A 24,695-nucleotide genomic window follows, 5' to 3' on the forward strand; every position below is an offset into this window, starting at 1 on the left:
GATTTCCTTTTCACTGAATTTACCATTAACTATTCACCTGAAACAGTTTCTGATGTTGTATATGCTATCATTGTAATCCTTGACCATCAAAACATAGGGGTACACGTCACCTTTTCTGTTTTATCATGTTTGGTTCAGGAGATATGATGCAAAATACATATTTCCGTTATGCCGGAAAGTAAAGTTTCTAGTTTATTTGGAGCCCAGTATCACTGTTTGAAGTCTCAAAGGGCTTTACATGCCCACAACAAACAAAACAGGACGCCATGGCTCCATGGTTTTTGCGATGGCCCCATTTCTGAAAACGTTCAGGGCCCCAAACTGTACAAGAGTACCAAGTTTCATGCTTTTATGAAAATGTGAACATAATGTTCACCTGTACTATCCTAGAGCCTGGGGCTTTAGGCGACAGCTTATTCAGCCTTTACGAGCAGCGCAGACGAGCCAGTCTGTTAGGTGGTTTGTTCGAGTAAATGATGCATCGTGCTCTGGCGGAGGTGACTATTCACCGGCGCATGGGTCTGCTACGGGTGACACGTCTGCTCCAGTACCCAAGTCTTTGATTGTTTTGTGACAAGGAGTTGACAGGGGTATCGACAAACTGTTAAGCATTTTCTTTTCACAGGAAGGGCAAAGCTAAACATGGAACATGCAGTCAACGAGTCTCAAACAAAGAAAAGTAGGCCACACTGTTTTATAACAAACTACACTTTTTGATGCCCGTCATAACTCGTAATTAGTGATACTGTTCACGGCGATACATTTCAGTATGTCTGAGTGACAATAAATATTGGAATCCAAATTTTAAAAATTTGTTTGCTTTGTTTATGTTCATCACGCACTGTTGTAATGATGTAGTAATGTAGCTAAGGTCCTTGTAGTTTCTGAGCAGCAGGCAAGAGCTTTCTTAATCTGATGACATTGGCTCCTAATTTATTTTGGCCTAAATCATGAAAACCACTGATTAGGTCTTGAGACATTTTGCAATGCAAATTTTCGAAACCAGTCTAAAAACCTATATATTTAAACAGCTTATATTATACACACGTAATAAAGTCTTTCCCGAAAAATGGGAATATTTTTAGGACACAAAGTTTGTACTGTAGGGTACACCTGATCTCCTAAAACTTGCATTATATTCCTCAGCCGGTTTTAAGATATTATCACACAGATGAAACTGAGGTCAGCGACTTATTATATGGATACTCACACATTAATATGTTCACCAACTTTTAAAAAAAACTCCTGTACCCTTTGTCCTGCATCCCTCATATTGAGATAATGTCCCGCATTTCCACTGGTCGTTTGGTTTTTAACTGTCAGAAATAAAAAACAATAAATCTTTTACCCGCCTGGCACATGAGCCGCTTACGCCGTTGCGGCATAGTTTCTAATCTATTTAATAGCGCTATGTCAAAAGCAGTAAAGATACAACATAGCCGAGTTTTTTTAAAAGCCTTGCTTTCACCCAATGGCTGAGAGGGCGGTCATCAAGAGGCTGTGGCGGCCGTCAATCAAACTGTGGAGCTGTGGGGCCGATGAATTTACTTGCTACATCACAAAAACCAAACTTAGTAAAACTTTACAGATATGAAGGTAAACGCTGTCAGCCAACATCATGGTCAAAAAGAAAGAAAAAAGATCTTTTATCCGTTCTGACCATGCTACTCATCCAGTAGAGATTTTGGTTTGATATAAAGATTTGTTTTGAAATTGCTTTATTTTATGTAATATTTTACCTTGAGCCTTATTTATTCTTATATTTGGATTTGGTCAGGGGTTTAACGTGAAAGACTTGAGCTGTATGATGCCTGCTGCTTTGCTTAAGTACAGTTGCCTTTGATGGGCCTGTAATGGCCAATGCATGTTGGATGTCTGTCAATACAAGTGTATACAAGTGTTTCTTATTCCGATAGACTGACATTATATCTTAAGTTTTACGTTATCTCTCAGCGTTGGTAACATGTCCCACATTGTCCCACACAAACTTACTACTTGTCTCCCATTTGGTCTGTTTGCATCTGGTCACCCTATACCTTTGACCCCAAGTAAAGGGCAGTTGCATAACCATCAAATATGTAATTAATGAACCTCTCATTTAGACTTTTTTTAAAATGATGTTTTCAGTGTGTTTTTGTATGCCCCATTTGAAGAGTCCATCTTAATTAAGCTGCACAACAGTGCAATGACATTAAAGGCTATATGGGCCTACCACTGCTGTATTATACACCATGCAACACCTAACAAGTTTTTCTGGTTATTAAAATATAGCCTGAATATTACATATAAGTTAACTGATAGAAAGCTACAGCGAGGAAGGGGCAGGCTTCTGTACCCAGTCCCACCCAGACCACTGACTGCTATTAGCATTTGAAAGGCCAAGCCATCAGCTAACGCCTGTAGTCACACAGATGCCTGAAAACCTCCGTCTAACAGCTGTATTCGGACATTTGTGGAGATCCTCCCTCTCAGGTTTCTATTTTTTAAATACACAGATACAAAGAAATTTTACATCTGTGAATATCAGGCAGAAAGAGAAGGTTACAATCAGTGTACACAGCAACTCACCTCTAGGTGTCACTGTGTCAGAGGTATTAGACAGTATTATCATATCAAGCTTCAAGACATTTTCACATGAAATACAGGGGAAAAGAGAAATATTTTCTAATCACATTTGAGGATCACTGGTAGGAAATAGGTGTGTGTGTGAGCATAGATATGTAGGTATGGTTTATTGTAAGTTTTGAGCAGTCTACATTTATTGTCTTTTTGTGGTTGTTATTTTATTAGATATATAGTCTATATAGTCTCCTTGCCCAGTATTGAGGAGGTCACTAAACTGGGAAATATTAGGGTTGATTGGATTATGGGAATTCCTTCCATTATGAATTCAAAGGTTTGAATACTAGATAATTTTAACTTCAACATCCTCTGTGTGTGTGTGTGTGTGTGTGTGTGTATGTGTGTCTGTGCTACCATGTATTGGTACATTGTTGTAAAATTTAAGAAATTCACCTATGTTGTTATTTTTCTGCAGACCCTCCCTCTATAGTCTCCTTACCAAGTGATGTAGAGGACATTGAACTAGGAGATGCTGGGATCACCCTTAATTGCACAGCCATAGGAAATCCTGCACCTGTGTATCGCTGGAACTCCACACTTTTGCAAGAGAAGACAGACCAACCAACCATTGCCTCTGCATCTCTCAGACCAGGGAGTTATACCTGTTCTGCCTCCAACAAGCTAGGCAGAGTTTGGAAACACTTCAGTGTCAAACCCAAGCCAAGAGGTGAGTTTAAGAAGTGTTGTGTTTTTTTTCTCTTGTTCACTTCACACATTCGTATTTGACTAGATATTTTATATGATCATATCTCTCAACTTAATCTGTTACCCGATGCTGTGCCACTACCAGTGTCATGTACTTTACATGTGTCAGACAAGACAGTCAAACCATTATTGTTTCAGTTGTAATTTGACTGAAGCTGCTTTTAGGAGCTGAAAGGGAGACTTTAACATTAGCAGGACCATAGTGTGGGAACACTGTTAGAAATGTTGTGGCTGTCTTTTGTTTTTTGGTCTTGTCTTGTTTGGTGTGGTTTATATCCAGATGAGACAGTAAAACATGGGCTGTGTTATTAATGAAGATCCAGGGCCAGGAACTGCATAGCAGGAGGTAATGAGTAATTATAATCCAAATTAATTAAACTCCTCTTTCTCCCACAGATGTAATCAGCATCGTTCTTGGAGTCCTTTCAGTTCTGGCTGTCATCTGTATAGGCATAATATTATATAAGCGTCTTAAGTCGCCTCCTAACTAATATAAACTGCTTTTCTATAGTTCTGGTGTTGAATACAGTCAGTTGATTGTGTCTTTATTCTAAGATGTAGGCTGGTTTGTCTCAGCCTTGCTTTGACCTTTGTTGTGAGAGCTGTTTCCTTTGTTGCAGTTCATTAATCACTGTCTTCTGTTTTTGTTAAATCTCAAAGCTGTATCCTGTCTCTCTAGAACCCTTGGTACTACCATTTCCCATTTGAATCTCAATCATCAAGTTTTACCATTATCATTGTTTTGACTGTTTTCCATGTACTTGTGAAACGTTTTGTTCATTTTTCCTGTCAATTATGCCATTTCAGTACTTCAGAAAAACAACTGTTGTAACTAATGTTAAAGAAATATTGAGGTAACAGCACATTTCAGAATCAACCATTTCCTCTTTGTGTCTGTGTAACAATGGTATCACCATACAGCAAAATCAACTGTGAAACCATTTTTACCCTTTAAGTGTTAAACTGGATTCAGTTTAACCTTGCAGGAGTGAATTTAACACTACTGATTTTAACACTGTTTCATTCTGGACTGAATCCTGTGCAAATTAATGCTAGGTCTAATTAAACGTATTAAAGGTATTTGGCTGCATTTGTAGAGATCTACTGAAATTACTCTGCTGCTAGACATGTTATACATATATTATTAGTAGTGTTTTTGTTTTTGAGGTTTGACTGTGATGATAAATTGGTGGAGTTTTTTTCTACCAACAGAGCCTTACCCAATAAACTGAGTTTAACAAGTTCCTTCCTCACAAACTGTGAAGAATGACAGTAAAGTGTTGTAATGGCTTACATGCAGCAGTTCCATAGGCCTTGCTGTGTTGTATCATGTCCTGTTTTCATGTAAAATGACATTTGCTGCACGAGCATAAGCAGAGGGAGGCATCAGTGTTCTTTCTGTGGTGATTTTCATTCTCTGTTATTGCTTAGTTAAGCTTAGTTATTACTTAGCTATACACAGACCTTGACCTTGAACTAAGCATTTTGAAAATATAGTTTGATTTAGCTTATTAAACATCCTGTTTTATTTTAGTGCATGTATCAACATTCAGATTGTTCACGGCTGGGATGAGACTAAAATACTTCAGGATCTTTGGTTCATTTAATTGAAAGAAAAACTTTTGTATTATTGAAAATGGTTTTAATAATACAGTTTTATAGCACTGGAAAACAGACACTGAGAAAGAGAACACAGTGAATGAAGTCAGAGAATATAATGATTCAAAATGATCTTCGTTCTAATGATACTGTGTATCACCTGTTGGTCAAAACATGTGATTGCATTAGGTAAATAAAATGGTTGGACAAAACAATGGAAACACTTCACATCCTATGGATATTTTTTGACTGGGCCACTCTGTAATTTCAAGACACCTTGGAAAGGTGTCATACAAATTCTGAACTGTGTCTATTCTTCAAGGTGGAAGTGTCCGGTTCTTTGAGGAATGAAAGGACAAAAACTGTCCTGCCCTCAGCACTCCAGGATGTTCCATAAAGGTTCAGTGACTTTTCAATGGGATGCCATGGAAGGCCTTTAAGGTCACCATGAAACTGCTCTTGCATCTGTTTATCATCTGTCTGTGTGTAAAGCTTATCTAGTGTAAACCTTACCTAACTCTGTTTACACTCAAGATAGGGCTTATGGGAATGCGTTAAATAAATGTTCAACCAGCAGCATCGTTTTAAAGGTACGGCATACAATGTGTTATTCTATTGGATGACACACAGCTGATGAGTAACTGACTAATGTTTCTTTACTTGTTTGCTGTGGTGCCAACATTCGACCAATCGGTTCTATATCATCTAACATGAAAAACGGATTTCCATTTACCTCTGAACTGTCTTAGTTCAAAGTCTTAGAGTTTTTGCTCTGGCATTAAATTGAATGATTTTTTAAAGCTTATAGATCTTTCAATAGGGATGGGCAGTATGATCTAAAATTTATATCATGGTATAATTTGAAGTACGGTCAGTAATGTATGAATCACGGATATATTCGTTTTTCTTAAAATTTCAGTATAAATGCTTCTGAAGGTGTAAAGCACTGGAATGGCTACTGCATGGCAGCTACTACTGTACTCTTAACTGTATTACTAGCGCATATTTCACGTAGTACAGAGGTATTTTAAGAACAAGTACACAGTGATGGCATCTGTTATGTTGGTCCACCGCTGACTTTTTTTCTCGTAAGGACAGCCTTTGGAAAATGCCTCGATTAGTCGATAGATTAATCGATAGAAAAACAGTCATCAGTGGCAGCCCTAGCAGCAATTAGCTACATAGTGATATTGAAGAAAAACTTTTGTTGTATTGAATTGAAGTATTTTAGAAATCAAAAAAGGTAAATTCATAAAAAATAGAACAACCCTGTGTTGGTTTAAAATATTGTGATTGCCTCATCGACATAATCAAATACGTCGACTAATCGAAAGCAATCGCAGCGTAGGCTTTCACACAGCGAAAAACCCGGGAATTTCCTCCTGCTACTTTTCGCTCTGGGGGCGTGGTTGCGAGAACAGCAAGCCTGGTTTGCTATCCTGATAGTTCCTGATAGTTTGAGTGCTCAGATGAAGGTCTACAGTGGTCTAATTTGGAGCAGTGGTTTGGGATTGGGATGCCGCTGGTCCCGCGGGACCCACCGCAAATAGCAGGAGCATGCAGTTTTAACTTTGCTGTGGACGGTCAAAAAATAAACTGCGGTTCCCGGGATTCCTGCATTCCATTCATTAAGTACGTTAACTTTGTTATTTATTCGTGTTATGTAGGCCATTCATTCATTACGTCCATTTACTTTGTTATTTATTAGTGTTATGTAGGCCATTCATATGTCTCTTTTTGCTATTTGTTAATTACCTAAACTGGTGTGATGACATTTGTGCTGTTGAGCATAGGCTACGTTTGAATGTACTTTATTTTAAGAAAATACCTTGAGGCATCTTATTCAGCTAATAATTTTACAGCTGCTTTTGTTCATTTTGTTATTTCTAATATTGTGATATTTTGCAAATGTGGTGATTTGGTAGGCTTAGCCTAACAGTTGTGTAGGCTATGGTTTCTGTTAAAAGCTGAGATATTTTTATTTATTTCCTGTTTATTTACATTTTCGGTGCCGTTTGTTTGTCCGTCAGTCTGCTTGTCTTTGGCGCAGTTTGTTTGTCTGTCTGTTTGTCAGCAGGACTACACAAAAATTATCGGGCCGATTTTCATGAAACTTGGTGGAGGGGTTTAGCATGGACCAAGGAAGAACCCATTAAATTCTGGAACGGATAAGTTGGAACGGTGGATCCAGGTACCTATTATTTTCCACTTTCGTTAACATTGCCAGTCAGGGTAAAATGAACTTAATTAGTCGCGCATGCGTCATACTTACAGTGAATGCCTACTAAACATAGAACAAAACGTAACAGCCATCTGAAACATCACTGTGCAAACATATGTAGCAGGTATGTCAGAAATAAGCAATGTCTAAATTATCCTTACTGTCCATTTTCTTAGTCGATATAATAAAAGTACTGTGGGTTCGCATAACGCGCATAATCGCGCATAATTTTTTTTTTTTCTAATAGTTTTGGAAGTATATCCAGAGGAATAGTGGTTGCAGTTGCAGATTTGAACATCATAGAAGAGTGGACTGTTGGCCTTGGCGGAGGCCTGCACTCTCAGAGTGCCCTTCTAGTTTTATTTTTTATTAGCTGAATAAAAATAATGGGAAAAAATCAGTGCAGGTGTGAATGGTCAGAATGTTCTCGGGTACAGGCAGGAGTGGAACACATATATTGCGGGAGCGGGCGGTAATGGACAATTTCGCCACCAGACAACTTGAATGAGAGCGAAGCGAAATTCGCTGGAATGGAAGCGTACCACGAGGGTTCCACTGATCAGGACGGTACAGTCAAAATCAAATTTGTGCCATTTATACCGTCCATCGCTTTTTGTTACCTAAGAAAATTGCACTTGTGTTGACAGGTATTCTGAGCATTTGTTTACACAGGACATGTAAGTGGTATACATTTTTGATAAGTTAAGTGGTGACGTGCAGGGACATAAGCTTGAAGCCTTATCTGAAGGCAAAAAGAGTAAAACTACGTCTCTACCTGTACAAACTATAAGAAGTCGGGGGAAAATTCTGTAATAGTTTGTATGCAGCAGTCCATGGCGCTTGCTGTGTTTTACCACATGGAAAAATGTAAAATTACTTTGTTTTTCACCCCAAATTTCCCTTCTGTGTAACCACATATTGTGCCTTTTTGACCACTGCTCCGTTAATAGTATTTATCATTTTCATAAGTATAAAACATTTCTTTTTTATTTCTTTCAAATAGATGATTATATGAAATGAAGCTTTAATGTAATGTTTAACGAGCAAACGTCAAGCTTCAGAGGTCAATTCTCATCCAAATTAGTGAGGTGGTAGCAGCTCCATTATCTCATCAAACCTCCATCAAACCTGCATCACCCACACCAAACCCAAAAGTTTGGGCTGGGAGATACATAATGGATCCACTGGCCTGGTAGAACATGTTCCAGCAATTTCTGTTTACACAGAGACTCCAGACAATGTGTCCATCAGTTATGTAAATCACACAGGCCCAGTGATGGAGAAGACACAATATGATCTCCAGTGTGACATTAAGAACATCGCTCCTGTTCAGAATCTCACTGTGAGGTGGTACAAAGGACAAACCTTGTGGACAAAGAGACAGTTTCTCACACCAAAGAGTTCTCTTCTACACTCCAGCTCACGCCGTAAAGAGCTGATGATGTAGCTGAGCACAGATGAAAGACATTATGTCATTGAGGCACTTATCTATAAGCAATACACTGTTACAGGTGCTTGTGTAAGTGTTGAGAGCATTTTGTAAATGTATGACCATCGTGTTACACAAGTTGTGATAAAAAAATTTCGTCCATCCATTCATTCATTTATCTGTCTGTCCAGTCATACTTTCATTGTAAGCAGCCACAAAATGTTGGGGGTATCAGGCATGTTGCAATTGCAATTATTACATGCATAGGCTGTGCAAATATAAAAGATAATTATTACAAGAGTGAACTGCAGCCGGATAATGGATGTTATTTGCAACTAGCAAACAACCCAGTGAGTTCCCCTTGCCAAACATACTGGAACACATTCAACTGTTTGGAGCTGAAATCATAGACTGGTGCCAGTAGTATGTGAGCAAAACTGTGAACACTGCAACAGATAGATAGATAGATAGATAGATAGATAGATAGATAGATAGATAGATAGATAGATAGATAGATAGATAGATAGATAAACAGTGCATCACCCCTTTTCAAAATGAAAATAAAAATGGAAATGTCATGAAAAAAGTAGGGCGGAACTTTTCACACTCCTGTTTAAGATGACGTACCACACAACTAACCAAGAGAAAGGAAGGAAGTCTTGGTTTTCATATTTTGTTTTGTGGTTTGATAGTTTAGGGTTATGACATTCACATCTGGTCAGAGCACATGATGTTATGACCCCAAAAGTGAAGACTTTTATCAAACACAACAACATGGTAATAAGCAGGAAATTCTTGACTTCACAGACGAGCAAAGAAACAAACATCCATATAAATCTTACTTGTGTGTGTGGGTGTGTGTGTGTGCCATGTGTGTATGTTTGGTTTTCAGGTCAAAAATGCAATCGTTCAGAAAGGCAATCTATGCTATCAGATTGTCACAGAAGAGTCCCTCGTGTTTCATGCAGGGTTACGTTCTCACTTGAAAGTACCATGCAGTCACGGGAACTTTTTAAGTGTCACTTCCTGTGAGTGGTTTCTTTTTCTGCAGTACAATCCAGGAAAGACCTCATCAATCATCACCTTATCTCTTCAGCAGTCCCAGCCCCAAATTATTTCAGAATCCAGAACATCAGCACAACCAGACTCCCAGGAATACAGTTGTATTTTGGAACCATCTCCATTCCCCTCTTTCTTACGGTGGACCATGCTAACTTTTAAGAAGCTACTGGGAGTATTGCTGATCACACTTTTACATGGCGGTGAGATTTCCCCTTTTAACCGTTCGCTTGAATCGTTGCTTGACTTGTGGGTTTGAATGCCACAGTACGGAAGCCTTTTCTTTCTTTTTTGGTGCCAGAGAGAGAGGGAACTAAGCTGAGGCATATTTAAGTGCAGAGATGTAAACTCTCCTTTTGAATAACAGATTCTGTGCCTGTAAATTTAAATTGTACATACAGGCTAAGCAGAGTGCGACATGTCTGTTTAAAAGCATATTAACTGTGTTATTGTTTAATAAACTGATGTCATATTCGTGAAAAGGGTGTATTCTGACTGTATGCACGGCGCTTTTCAAATATCTTCTGGGGTCCGAGACAAGAAGGATGTTGAGACATCTTTCCTTACTCAAGACACTTATGACGTTTCTTTGAAAACTCATTTCATTAATCAAAGCTGTACTTCCTTGTTTTATCAATCAAAATAACACTTTGTATCACCTAAGAAATGCAATAAGAAATCCACATCTTCCATAAATATGAGAACGATCACACACAGGAATAATTCACAGTGTGGTACAGTGTGTCAGGGTGTAGTGAATGGAGGTTTCAAAGAGGACCATCGTTTTTGCCCACAGAGGGTTTAGCAAGAGGTTTTTACACATAGGGGGGTAATGGTTCACATTCAAAACCAAAATGTAAACAATAAGCACCCCTCATTGCTGGATAGCCACTCTGCTGTTACACCAACCTGCAGCCCTGCTGATGCGTGTACAGCTACAAATTCAACTGGAGGTAAAACCCAAGACAATGGCTTCCTGCCTGTAGTTAGCACTGAAGTACATCCAGGGCGTAACTGCTGAAACTTTATTTCACTTACCAAAGCATTTTAATACCAAAGTGTTGCAATATCAGCAGATTAATAAGCATGAGACCCTATGAAAAAGAGAAGGGCTGCTGAGATTTGCCTGAGAGAGCAGCATATAAGGTTAAAGTGAAAATTAAGCTGAGTTTCTGCTGTGATAGATGTTCATCCGCTGGAGCTTCATCCACCCAAGGTTGTGGTGAGATATGGGGATCCTGTGTCAGTGAACTGCAGCACCTCCACTAAACATATTGGCTTAGGCTGGGAGGCCACTGTGGGAGCTGTAGACCTGAGGGACGACGTTAATGTGATCACCTGGACAGTTCCAGCGCTGACTGACTGGGTCGTAGAGCCAATATGCTACGTCAACACCGATGATGAACAGCAGACCAAAACTCTTTCAGTCATTGTCTATAGTGAGTCTATTTTCCTGTTGAGAATATGAAAAGTATATCCATAGCTGTTCTTTGTTTGTTCATCCATGCTCAGAACATGTATTTGTATTAACACAGAGACTCCAGACAGTGTGTCCATCAGTTATGTAAATCACACAGGCCCAGTGATGGAGAAGACACAGTATGAGCTCCAGTGTGACATTAAGAACATCGTTCCTGTTCAGAATCTCACAGTAAGGTGGTACAAAGGACAGACTCTAGTGGACAGTCAAACATTTACTAATAACTCCAAGACTCCAGTGAGTGTTCCTGCTCCACTCTTGATCACTCCCAGTAGAGCTGATGATGGAGCTCAGTACTGGTGTGAGGCAGAGCTGGACCTGGGAGCAGAAGGACCTCAACCTCCTCCTGTAGAGATGTCAGAAACTCTTAACATCACAGTATACTGTAAGTTAATCACCACTGCAAATTCTACATGTGTTTGTGTGTGTCTGTGTGTTTGTGTGTGTGTGTGTGTGTGTGTAAGCGTGCGTGTGTTCCTGGTAGTCTATGCAACAAACAGGTTGTTGGGCCAGGTCAGGTTTGTATAACTATCAGTGACAAAATGATTATTTCTAAAGAAACTATTCCTAAAGAAAGAGATTATCTTGCTGGAACTCCTGTTTATTTTAACATGTGTGTGGCGTAGTTACATGTGAGAGGCTCTTTAAAAGTAATACACCTTCAGTCACACCACAGTCTACTGAATAAGCACAAGGACTTCTGTTCTGGCCCAATCACACACTAATACAGCCCCACAATTCCTTTCCACCTTACCTAATTATGTTCTGTATTGAAAAGGCCTGTTTACAATACAGAGAAATTTTGTGTACAAAGGAGTTGTCCAGAGAAAATTTTATTCATTGTATGAGCTTATCTGGCCATGTCACAAGCCAGGCTGTCACGGTGCCAAAATGAGATGAAAGCATGACATATTCCATTATCGGTGGCTAGTTTGCAATTTTGCAGTCATTTCTCCCTCATTTGGCACTCAATTAGGATAAAAAAACACTCTTTCATTAACTGAGAAAGGGAAATGTTGTCTTTGCCAAACACACCCACTGCTTAGTACCAGTGTTGACTAATAAGCAGTAGTATCTGTTGAAAGAGAAAAGAGGAAACAGGATATGATTTTTGATGACTGGATTATGGGAATTCCATTCACTGTAAATTGTTTGAATGCTGGATGCTTTAACTTCAACATCTTTTGTGTGTGTGTGTGTGTGTGTGTGTGTGTGTGTGTGTGTGTGCATGTGTGTGTGTGCGTGTCTCTGTGTGTGTGTGTCCAGACATGAATTGGTACAAGAAGAAATTCACCTCTGTCATTACTTTTCTGCAGATCCCCCCTCTATAGTCTCCTTACCAAGTGATGTAGAGGTCATTGAACTAGGAGATGCTGGAATCACCCTTAATTGCACAGCCATAGGAAATCCTGCACCTGTGTATAGGTGGAACTCCACGCTTTTGCAGGAGAAAACAGACCAACCAACAATTACCTCTGCATCTCTCAGTCCAGGGAGTTATACCTGTTCTGCCTCCAACAAGCTAGGCAGAGTTTGGAAACACTTCAGTATCAAATCTTCGGGTGAGTTCAAGAGTCAACCCAGTTTTTCATTTGTCATGTTTCTCACATTTCTAAAACTCCAAACTCTGTATTTGAGTTTTTCAACTTAACCTATTACCCAATGCTGTGCCACTACCCATGCCGTGTACTTAACATAATATTTGAATAGGTTTTGTTTTTTCAAATAGTTTGTGAGTATATCATGCAATACCTATATGGAAATTCAGTATAACTGGGACTATACAAAAGGAAACCAAACAAATATTTTGTCTCATCTCTTGTGGGACCTGGTTATTCCTACTGCAATATTAGTTGGGTTCAAATACCAGAGTACTGGCCCCATAGTCCTTAGATATTTGAAATTATTTGGAAAGTGTCATTTTCATATGGACTCAGACACTTCACTAACTCAGCTTCACCTCTCCCAAAATCTGTATATGTCATGTTTCACTTTTATCGCGTTAATAGCACACCGTCTACATCTAATCCTAGTACTTTTGAAGTGACAGAACGCTGTCAAAATTTAGTAAAAAATATAGGGAATCATTCCAAATAATAATTTATCGTAACTATGGAGCAATTAATAATTTTTGAGCCTTAGCAATTGATTAATTCTGATTAAATATGATCTAATTTTTTTTGTTTGACTCAGCAGATGAAGATGTTTTCCATCTGTTATATTTCTATCCAATTCATAGTAAAGTGTCAGACAAGACAGTCAAACCATAATTGTTTCTGTTTTAATTTGACTGAAGCTGCTTTTAGGAGCTGAAAGGGAAACTGAAACATTAGCAGGACCATAGTGTGGGAACACTGTTAGAAATATTGTGGCTGTCTTTTGTTTTTTGGTCTTGTCTTGTTTGGTGTGGTTTATATCCAGATGAGACAGTAAAACATAGGGTGTATTATTAAGGAACAAAAAGACCCAGGGCCAGGAACTGCATAGCAGGAGGTAATGAGCAATTATAATCCAAATTAATTAATCTCATTTTTCTCCCACAGGACGAAACCGCATCATTCTTGGAGTCGTCGTTTCAGTTGTGGTTCTGGCTGTTGTCATCTGTATAGGCATAATATTATATAAGCGTCTTAAGTCGGCTCCTAACTAATATAAACTGCTTTTCTGTAGTTCTGCTGTTGAATACAGTCAGTTAATTGTGTCTTTATTCTAAGATGTAGGCTGGTTTGTCTCAGCCTTGCTTTGACCTTTGTTGTGAGAGCTGTTTCCTTTGTTGCTTTGTTCATTTATCACTGTCTTCTGTTTTTGTTAAATCTCAAAGCTGTATTCTACCTCTCTAGAACCAATCCTACCATTTTCTATTTGAATTTCAATTGTCAAGTTAACTTTTTTTACCATTATCATTGTTCTGACTGGTGTCCAAGCCATTTCAGTGCTTCAACAGACAACTGTTGTAACTAATGTTAAAGAAATATTGAGGTAATAGCACAGATTTCAGAACCAACCAGCTCCTCTCTGTGTCTGTGTAACAATGGTATCACCATACAGCAAGTTAACAGCAGTGAACTCAAGTGTTAAATTGGATTCTGTTTAAAGTGAATTTAACACTGCTGATCGAAATACTGCTCTACTCTGGACTAAATTCAGTGCAAATTAATATTAGGTCTAATTAAAGATGTATGAGAGGTACTTGAGATTACTGAAATTACTCTGCCACTACATATGTTATACATATTACTAGTGATGTTTTTGGTGTTTTGAAGGTTTGTCTGTGATGATAAGTTGGTTCATTTTTTCTGCCAACAGAGCCTTACCCAATATCTTAGGTCAAATAAGTTGAGTCTAACAAGGTCCCTTCCTTTACAAACTGTGAAGAATGACAGTAAAGTGTTGTAATGGCTTACATGCAGCAGTTCCATAGGCCTTGCTGTGTTTTATCATGTCCTGTTTCCATGTAAAATTACATTGTTGAATGTACTTTTCTATATAAATTCCTCTTCACTGTAACATGTTGTTCCCTTTTCACTGCTCCTCTTCTTTTACCTCTGCTCTACTATTTCTCATTTTCATAAGGATATAGTGTGTTTATTTGTTAGTACATTTAACATTTACTGCATTGTTCTTTCTATGGTGATTTTCTTTCTCCATTATTGCTTAGTTATTAGTTAGCTATACACAGACCTTGACCTTGAACTAAGCATTTTTTAAACATAGCTTAATTTAGTTTATTAAGCATTGGTTTTTTTTATTATTATTATTATTTTAGTGCACATATAAAAATTCAGATGGTTCACAGCTGGGATTAGACTGAAATATTTCAGGATCTTTTGTTCATTTAATTGAAAGAAAAACTTTTGAAAGAAAATGGTTTTAATAATACAGTTTTGATAGCACTGGAAAATAGAAACTGAGAAAGAGAATACAGTGAATGAAGTGGGTGGGTGTGACAGGAGACTGGTCCCAGTCAGTAACAGGTAAGTCCATCTGTGTTTCTCACTCCCTGTTTGTCTTTGTGTTGCGGTCAATCTGTACTTGTCCTTCCGTAGGGACCTCTGGAGGATGGGTTTAAGGTGATGTCCATTCCTCCAGAGCTCTCCTTAATCCGTCTGTATTATGTATAACCTGGGTGTGTCACACTTCTGCCCAACTGAAGCTGATGTAGTCCAGCCCCTCTCGTTGTCCAGCTTTACTGCAACACCGGTCCCAGGTTGGGGTTCAGGTAGTGGTCTGACTTTGTACCTCGTGTTGTAAGCTCGACCGCATCTCTGTTTGGCTCCGTCATCGATCCGCCGCACCTGTTGAAGGTCTGGCCATGCGGGCTGCACGTTAGCCTCCAGGGTAGGAAGTGTAGAGTGGATTTGTCTGCCCGACAGTAGCTGTGCTGGGCTCGCTGCCGTCACCTGCAAGGGAGTTTCTCCGTAGGACAACAGTGCTAAGAAAGGATTATATTGTCTCAGGATCTGTTTAGCTATTTTAGCTCTTTCTCTGAAAATTGGGGTCCATTGTAATCAGTTCATTTAGGCATCCCCACCTGCCAAAGACAGCTATAGTCATATCTGCTGACATATTAGTGAGGTGAGCTATTTCTGTGTATCTTGAAAAATAGTCAACAACTACCAAGTAGTTGTCTTTGATTAACTGGCAAATGTCTGCTGCTACCCTCTCCCACAGGCAGCTAGGAAGTGGTGTACAGATGAGAGGTTCTCTCCTCTGAGTTGGTACTCTCTGCAAGTGCTGACAATTCCTTGAATGTTTTTGTTTATTCTGGGGCCACCACACACTACACTTTGCTCTCTCACGCCACTTTACAATACCTCGGTGGCCGTCATATACACGTTCCAGTATCTCAGTTCTTATTCTCTAGGACATCACAATCCTGTTGTTGTAAAACACAAGCCCTTGTGATATCGTCAGGTGATCTTGGTGTGCATAGAAGGCTTTTACCTTTAGCAGTACATCAGCAGAGTACTTAGGCCACCCATCAGTCACCTGGAGTTTGACCAACTGCAGCACGGCATTCTGCAGTGTCTGCTGTTTGACCATGTCAAGCTTTCTGGGTGTGATGGGCCACACCTCCTGGACACCTTCCTCGTAAGCCTCCAGCTCATTGGTAAAACTGAGGGTGTCTGGGCAGGGTGTCCACAATGACAAGCTGTTTCCCTGGAACATATGCAGCAGTAGGGTTATACCGCATCATACAAAGTAACAGTCTCTAGTCCCTTTCACACATGCACTGCAACTCTAAAATAATCTAGACTCAAACTGGAGGGGCTGTGGGCCTATGTGTGAACGCAAATGATTGAATCACTGGGCTCGGATCCTAAACGGACTTTATTCTACCAGCCCCTTAGTACAAAGTCCGCTGCATGTGAGATTAAGTCCATGTGCGAATAGAGCAGATAATAGTCCGGAGAATGCACAGCGAGCAAATGGGCGTGTTGATGCCTTTCTAACATGCAGCTGGCGCGAAACCGAAATAATACAAACATCCGGGAGTGAAGAAGTGTCATTTACACAAGGACGCCAACGAAAATGTCTAACAGGTGAGACAACGAGATTCGGGGACTTCTGCCGGTAAGGGCCAACGCCGATTTCGCCAATCAGAGCGCATTTCGCCCCCTTTGAACCTGAATGAGAGCAAAGCGAGATTCACTACAATGGAAGCGTACCCTTAGTGTTCTCTGAAGTCACCCCTATCAGTAACAAGTACAGTGTAAAAGTTGGTTTGGAAGCAGCACGTGCTTGAAGGTTGTCAGCTATTGTAATAATACAATGTGCAGTTCTGCCTCTTGATATTGTTGATATCTCTGAAATGCATATTTTAAATAAGATTAAAACCGGTCAAGATATAATATCGCTAAATCGCCCACCCCTGTCTGTGACACGGATGAATAATTGAGTAATATTTTTTTCCTCGTTTGCTGTGATGCCAACAGTTAATCGGTTCTATCATAATCCAACATGAAAAGCGGATTTCTATTTTACCCGCGAGCTATTTTAGCCCCAGGTCTCACGGTTTTTACTCTGGCATTAAATTTAGTGATTATTAAAACTTATAGATCTTTTAAGGGCACTTATTGTAGGTCATTAAAGCAGGGCAAAAGGAATAGCGTAACGACGCTCGGCACACGAATGGTGTTGGCTGACTTTGGACTTGAACAGAAGATATCAACGCATTGAATTTAATCTTCCGTTGCCATATTCCCAAGATTCTGAAGATATCCCTGTGGCCCAAATTGCTTTATCTCGCATCATTTGTGACTTTCAGAGGCGAGTCTGTGACAGTACTTTGTGGATCCTTTATTTCCTCTTTCATCATATGGGTATTCCACGAATAGCTGATTTGGTATTCTGTACCTTGTCAGTTTCTTTGATGGCCCATTATAATGCGCTGTCTTATTGTTCAGCGATTTGCTGTAAAATAATACATGTCTGAGCGCTTAATATATGTTTTTATTAAAACTAAGTAACAAATGATTCACTGAGGGGTAAAAAAATGTCATCCAGATATCTTAGGCCATATAGCCCTTGAAGATCCAATTAATGAATTTATTTAATCAATTTATTAATGAAAGCTGAATGTTTCTCATTTAACAATTCAGTTAAATGAGAAAAGCGCTTAAAGTTCGCTCAGAGCACCATACAAGCTAAAACCGTTACTGTTTTTAACTTCTAAGTTTTGCATTTTGTCTGATTTGTGCCGCAAAATCTGTTGAAAGGAAAAGTCTAACTAATGAAATGAAATGACAAAAAGGTATTTTAGTTTAACTTTTTTTGTCAGGAAAGACTCGTGTTTGTCTTGAAAATGAAAATGAAAATCGAGATATTTTTTTCAATTTTCATTTTGGCAGGACATGTGCGTGCAGGTATTGAAAAAAAATGACAAAACGGCGTTTTAACTTTCATTTTACCGTTTACATTTTCATTTTAATTTTGGCAGGTATTACCTCCCATAATAACCCGCTGTTTGTTGGATTTGTTTCTGCTTTAAGTGTGAAATCTGTTTTAAAGCCCAGTGCTGTGTATCGAGTTGTATAAGACAGCAAACAGATCCAGTATGTTACAATAACTCAGTTATCCCTGCCAATGTCTCACATGCTCCTCAGAAATCATCTAATGAAAGTTTAATTAGTTAATTGTTGTGCTGACTGTCAGTCAGTACCTTGAAAGGCAGTTTTCTGGTTTGATATGCAGATGTTCTAGCTAGTGAACTTTAAGAAACACACAGCTGGTAATAATATGTTGTTGAATTAAGTCTGTTAACAGTGAAATGTGATATGATCATTTTTTTGCTTAAACATCTCCTGTTATTTGAGAATTGCTGAGGACTTCCTCAGCAGATGCGTATGTTTTTTTATCTGTCATACTGAGAATGGAAGACAAGTCAGTTAAGTGAAGTTTTGAATTCTTTATAATTTTGACCAATCTGGGACCAATCCTCTATACTTCTTCATTTGGTAACCCATGGACCATTGTTGGCATTTTCATGCCTGTCCTTTGTGTTTTTGCCTTTGTGTCCACTCTGATCTGTGTGCAGCCTACATGCCCCTCCACTTCTAGCACTGGATCCCTCAAGTTCACAGTCACATAGATGGAGGTGATGGGCAGTTATCATTCAAACCCCTTAATCTCATTTCTCTCCCACAGATCGAGGCTGCACCACATTTTGGGCTATTGTTGGATCCTTCTTGGCTTTAGCCGTGCTGATGTTTGTCATCTATTTTGTCAAGGAGTACGGATTCCCAAAATCCGTCATCTGATTGGATTTTTACTGCAGATACGTGAGGCCTCCTCTCCAGGAATGTATCATACAAGTATTACAGATTCTTCTCTTATTTGGCTCTTCTGTGTGTGCCATGTTTTAATCCAGATTTTATTTGACTCTCTCATTCATTTCCTGAGGGTTACACTGAATGAGGTGGCGTGGAATTTTGGTGGAGGTGCTTGTGAGTGTGAGGATTATAATATGGTAAAAGCACTGATAATTTAAAAACTGCTAATTAAGTCACTGACATATTTTACAGTCGTGCTTTTATTTCAGATTGTGTGAGAATATTGCACTGACAATCTAAACTATATGCTTTTAAACACTAGAATATGATTTGTTTTGTATCATGAATTTTTCTTTGAACTGAAAACAGTTTCACCCCAGTGACATGGGTAGAAAAAGATATTATTGCATGGCCATGTGTTAGTAACGTGTGGCCAGGAGATCAATAACTTGTGAGTTAATAAGGCGTGGGAACGAGATACAGCATTAAGTCGTGGCCGCGTCTTTGTTATTGCCTGGCCATGACTTTTGATAGGAGATCAAAGAGCATGAGGAAACTGCGAGGTGGCTGTCCATTTTGTTGGTGTAATGGGGGCTCCAGTATTTATCCATGCTTCATGTGTGATAATAGCCCCTATGGGGCCAGTCCAGCGTTGTCAGTAAACAACACCCTATTAACTCGTGGCCATAACTTTATTATCTCTTTCCAGTGGCTCACTTACATGTGGCCACGCATTACTAACTAGCAATAATTTTTTCTCCCACTGATGTCAACAGGGATGCACCGTAGTTTTTCATCGGGGGTGTAACGGTTTTGTACCGAATCTGAAAACCTCAGTTCTTTAGTGTTCGGTTCAGTTCACGCTAAGTGTTAGAGCCATAATGGAAATAAGTGGATATTTTTATATTTTGTAATATTTAGACCATTTGTATGATTATCTGAAGTACATGATTGTTGTGTTCTGTAATATCGCATGTTCAGTTTAATATTGCACTTGCACATAAGCAGATGCCTGACCAGGGGGTAGTGGAGGACAGACAGGATGAGACCACAGAGAAGGTAGCTCAGACACACCTGACTAGTTTCTCTGTGGGTGATTGCTTGACCTCAGTACATGAAGCAGACATTCTGGCAAAGGACGATTCCACTTGACAAAGCGGATGAGTAACTCAAGAGCCTCTTTCTCATGGATTCCTGAGGAGGAGCGAGCTACGGAAGCGAAGAACCTAGACCTGAACAGTGGTTTATTGCCTCTATTGCCTGACAGTGACCTTAGGACTTGCTTTGTGTACACAGACCGACACTTTCACCTTCAACATCCCCATGCAAGACAAAGCACTCACAAGAAAAGGAATCTTATCTGTTGTTGGCTCTGTGTATGATCCCCTTGGATTCCTGGCACCCTCTGGTGGACAGCAAGGATTGTTATGGGACTGTGACTTCTCTTTTGCTGACTAATGGGCATGATCAGACGCTCTGCTTGTTTGTGATGGGCAAGTCCAGAGTGGCACCGCTTAAGCAAATAAACATCCCCAGAATGGAACTAACACCAGCAACTGTAGCAGTCAAGGTGGACCTAATATTAAGGCAGGAGCTGGGAATGCAATTTGAGGAGTCTACCTTTTGGACGGACAGTACGACTGTCTTGAAATACACTGAAAATGATGCAACTTGATTGAAGACCTTTATAGCTAACAGAGTGTCATTCATCAGGGAACGCGAGTTGCCAACGTTCTAAAATTAAGTTCTATTCCGTTTAAATTAAATTCCATTAAATTCCATGAATTTCAAATACATTTATGGTTATTACTTTTGTAGGAAGAAATTTAATGTCCCTGAAGCTAAACACCGTTGCAAGTTGTTATGTTAAGCCTCTGACGACAATATTAATCATGGGCTCAGCCAAGTTTACTTACGTTTTGCGGCAGATCAGGGCAGCCTGGGAGACATAATTCTGGCAAGGTATGTAAACCGACATCTCTACAGGTGTGTCTTTAGTTTTAGCTTTAGTTTAAGCTTCATAGAATTTTGTGAGTTATGTTACCAACTTTTAAGCACACGTTTAGTAAGTAAAGTTAAACCATGTACCGCTTACTTTGAATTAATGTGTATGTTTCAATTTGTAAACAGAGTTAGGCTGATTGTCTGCATTGCTAATAAAGAAGTGACATTAATGAGACTGATTTCCTGTGTGTTCCACAAAAAAAGAGAACATTTGCACGAGGAATTTTACTACCCATTGTTATGTCAGCATACAATGTCTAATTACCAAAATCACACATTTGTGACCGTAGGCTGTGGGGACCACTCAGACACAATCACAAATTTGTGACCGTAGGCGTCAAGGTAGCTAGCTAATGGTAGGTGCCTGCTGCCATCAGAGCATGCTACCTAGTGATGGCACATTGCCTGTATCGTCTGTTTCAGAGCACCAGAGAGCAAATATTTCAGTCAACAGCTCAGGCATTTAAGTGGCACCAAAATGAGGCACCGAAATCTGCGTTGCGATTGGGTCCGGTAGATGCCGATCATATAGGAACCGGTACCCAACCCGAATTAACGCCAGATAAACCACAGTTTACCAACACTTCTGCAGATTACTTTGGATAGTTTCAAGTCAGGAGAGGACGAGCCACGGTCAAGAGAAACAGTGTGCTGTTTACTTGTTTGACAATGAGAGCAGTACATACAGAGGTCACACACTCGGCACTGATGCGTTCATTGACACATTGCGCTGCTTCGTCAGCAGGAGAGGACAGGTGTCTATTATCAGATCGGATAATGGAACGAACTTCATTGGTGCATAAAGAGAGTTGTGTGAGTGCGTATAGAATATGAGATCAAAGAAGAGATGCTGAAAATGAAGCAATTTAATTGTGACATCTTTCCAAGGACATTATGACCTGCTAGAACTAAGAAAAGACTGCAATTTGTGTTAAAAGTTGAGATTTGTTATGTTATAATGTTTGTTAGTGGATGGCTCTATTTTGATTTAAGTAATTGATATAGTCTCCCTGCCTATACAGTCAGGGGCTGGGCATGATAGACCCATAATGAAAATAAGTGGATATTATTATATTTTGTAATGTTTAGAGCATTTGTATGATTATCTGAAGTACACGATTGTTGTTATGTTTTATATTATTGCATTTTCAGTTTAATATTGTTACGACTGAATATTGTTTTCTGAAAAAGAAAATATGAAGGAATAAATGCCTAGGGAAGGAAAAATAGATCTGTGAGCTGTGTGTGCATGTGTCTGCACGCAGTGTCAAATGTAGAAAAATATGAGAATGAGAGAGAGAGTGAGGGGGGAGTTTATGCCCAACATCACCTGCCACGAGGTGAAGAGCATAAGAGGAGAGTGAGGCCTGATACTATTGCCACCCGCCCCCCCTTAAACATGACACTGCCGCTGATGGGGGCGCAGAGGGACATAACAATATTGAATACTTGAACGTAAGCAGATGCCTGACGTCAAACAGTAAGCACAATAATGTCATGCACTGATTTATGTGACTCAGAAAGCAACAGTCTTTGACTGTGACTACACGCATTTCTCACAGCTAGAAAGGAGAATGTTAAGTGACTAGTATTTTATCTAAGATGTAAATTTTTTTTTTTACATTAGTTAACAGTTTAAACTTTTAAGAAGTCTCGCATCAGTTACTTCAGTCTGTCAAGAAAAACAAAGAAATGAAAATGAAGAAACAGGCTCTACAGTGTGTGTGTGTAGTGAAATGTGGAATTGTTTCACCTCAGCTCTTTTAAAAATAACATTCTTTAAGATACTTAAGAACAATGTTGATCATTCTCACTGTAAGAAAATGTATACCGTGCTTATCATGTGATGCGCATGTGCCTTAACTGAGCAGATGATCAACAACAACTTTAATAATAATGTTGAGTGTTTTAGATAACAACAAACAAAGTACACCACTTCTTTTGCTTGTATTGCAGCTTTTGCTTGTATTGATCTGCAACAGGTCAGAGCAGTCGATTGTTATTTTGCAGTTGTCATGTGTTTCTGTCTCTGTCCTGTTGTTTAAGTTTAATTTTCTTATGCTTATTTTCTACAAAAAGAACTATAAATAACTTGTGCTCAAGTTCAATTTTTTCGCCATTATTTTCTTTAAGAAGAACTTCAAATTTAAATGTACTGATGCTCAGATTTGCAGAATGTCATTCATCGTCATGGAGAAGAGCCTTGAAATATCTGCTGCTCGAAGTAACGCAAGTTAAGTTTTAGTACACTTATTTTCTGAGAGAAAAACCTTAGAATGAAAGGCGCTGAACATTGAATCACATTTTTTGAAGAATTTTGTTGCCGTTTGTATTTGGTTTGCTTTTTGTTAAATTTCAATATCTCAACAATCTATGAAATGTGATTTAAGTGAACATTCTTGCCCAGAAAAACTGACATCTTAGTGAAGAAAACAAGCTTAGCCTTGTTCTTTATTGTGGATATGCATGTTTTTTAATTAAAGGACTAGTTTTTCACATAATGTTGGCTGATTAAGCAAAACTTGCGGTATTAAATATCTCTTAAAGCCTTGGGTTTACTTCAGTGCCACTTAAGCTCCAGTAATAACTCTTCTCACTAATGTCTGGAATGAAAACGTGAACAGTTTTCTTTTTTTTTTTTACTACGCAATGCAAATGTACGCAATAGCTCAATGTAGGTCAGTGTTACTTTACAAGCTGGAGAGGGAGTCCTTGGTGTATACTTACCCAGGAAATTAAGGTTAGCTTGACCTTCAGAGCCCATATATTACTTTTTATCTTTGTCATTTTTTATCCCCTAATTTCTAACTTTGTAACTTTGTTGGTGAAGTCAACACCTCACCAGATGCCTATCTAAAATATAAAATTTCAATGTCAGTTGTCAGTAAATTGTGTTGTGAAAATGTTGTTTTGTGCCATCACTTAATTATTTAATTATAATGGAACCTATTTTGTTTTTGTTATGCATAAAACACGAATAAGTGTAATGAAAAATATTTAATACATGTTTCAAAATACTTTCTCAAGTGTGCTTTGAGGATTTCAGTTAGGGGGAATACTGAATATGTTTTCTGTTTTTTAATTAATGTTTTATGTGTTTTCCCAGTGTAATTTGCAGTGAGTGTTAGAGTTTTAGTTGGCAGCTCTTTAAAGCTCATCAGTTGGTCAGGAAATTCTACTACACTTTCCGTACAGTATGGGGAGAACAGACAAACATCTCATATATTCTGTGGCAGTGTTGTTTGAGACAATTTGTTGCTTTATACTGTTTTTAAATGCCACTTCACCTAGTTAAAACTACAGTGATTTGTGGTTTTGTTGTTTTAATTCTTAATAAAAATGTAAAAGTTTATGAGATGAGTGAATCTGCACAATGCCTTAATATGCTTAACAAATACAGCATAGCAAGTGAAAAGTGTTCGAAGTTAAGAAATGTTTCTTGTGCAGCATACAGTATATTTTACTAAAATGAAGTATCAAGTCTGCAATGACTCACTGAGGAGTCAAGAAATGTCTTAAGACATGTAGCCCACTGAGATTAAAAAATTCCTGGACAACAGAAATTCCTATGCAAGCCAGTTTTTATTTGACCAATGTTATATTGATGAAAGCCGAATGGTTCTCATTTAACTATTTAATCATGGTTTGATAGTGTCCTGTAGTTACCTGAAACTGTCCACCCAAGGATCCTGTGTCAGTGAACTGCAGCACCTCCACTGAACATTATGGCATATTCTGGGAGTCCACTGTGGGAGCTGTAGACCTGAGGGACGATGTTAATGTGATCACCTGGACTGTTTCAGA

At 38.9% G+C, this 24,695-nt stretch overlaps 2 protein-coding genes across 2 annotated transcripts in view; both read left to right on the plus strand.

The window, feature by feature from the left end:
* LOC115826059 (intercellular adhesion molecule 1-like) overlaps positions 1-24,695 on the plus strand; it is a 58,462-nt gene that overhangs the window by 25,598 nt on the left and 8,169 nt on the right. The window lies entirely within an intron of this gene.
* On the plus strand, positions 477-13,142 carry LOC115826538 (vascular cell adhesion protein 1-like). The gene is made up of 5 exons (XM_030790412.1): positions 477-555; positions 3,038-3,289; positions 10,820-11,074; positions 11,171-11,493; positions 13,125-13,142. Exons 1-5 carry the CDS (start codon positions 477-479, stop codon positions 13,140-13,142), a joined length of 927 nt encoding a protein of 308 aa, XP_030646272.1.

Source organism: Chanos chanos, chromosome 13, assembly GCF_902362185.1.
Source record: "Chanos chanos chromosome 13, fChaCha1.1, whole genome shotgun sequence".
Taxonomy (NCBI): domain Eukaryota; kingdom Metazoa; phylum Chordata; class Actinopteri; order Gonorynchiformes; family Chanidae; genus Chanos; species Chanos chanos.

What these genes read in the sequence shown, in the direction of transcription:
- LOC115826538 (XM_030790412.1), top strand. Translation starts at nt 477, where the DNA reads ATGCATCGTGCTCTGGCGGAGGTGACTATTCACCGGCGCATGGGTCTG. An exon ending in ACGTCTGCTCCAGTACCCAA is followed by an intron (nt 556 to 3,037) that starts GTCTTTGATTGT and finishes ATTTTTCTGCAG; the next exon opens with ACCCTCCCTCTATAGTCTCC. An exon ending in TGTCAAACCCAAGCCAAGAG is followed by an intron (nt 3,290 to 10,819) that starts GTGAGTTTAAGA and finishes CTGCTGTGATAG; the next exon opens with ATGTTCATCCGCTGGAGCTT.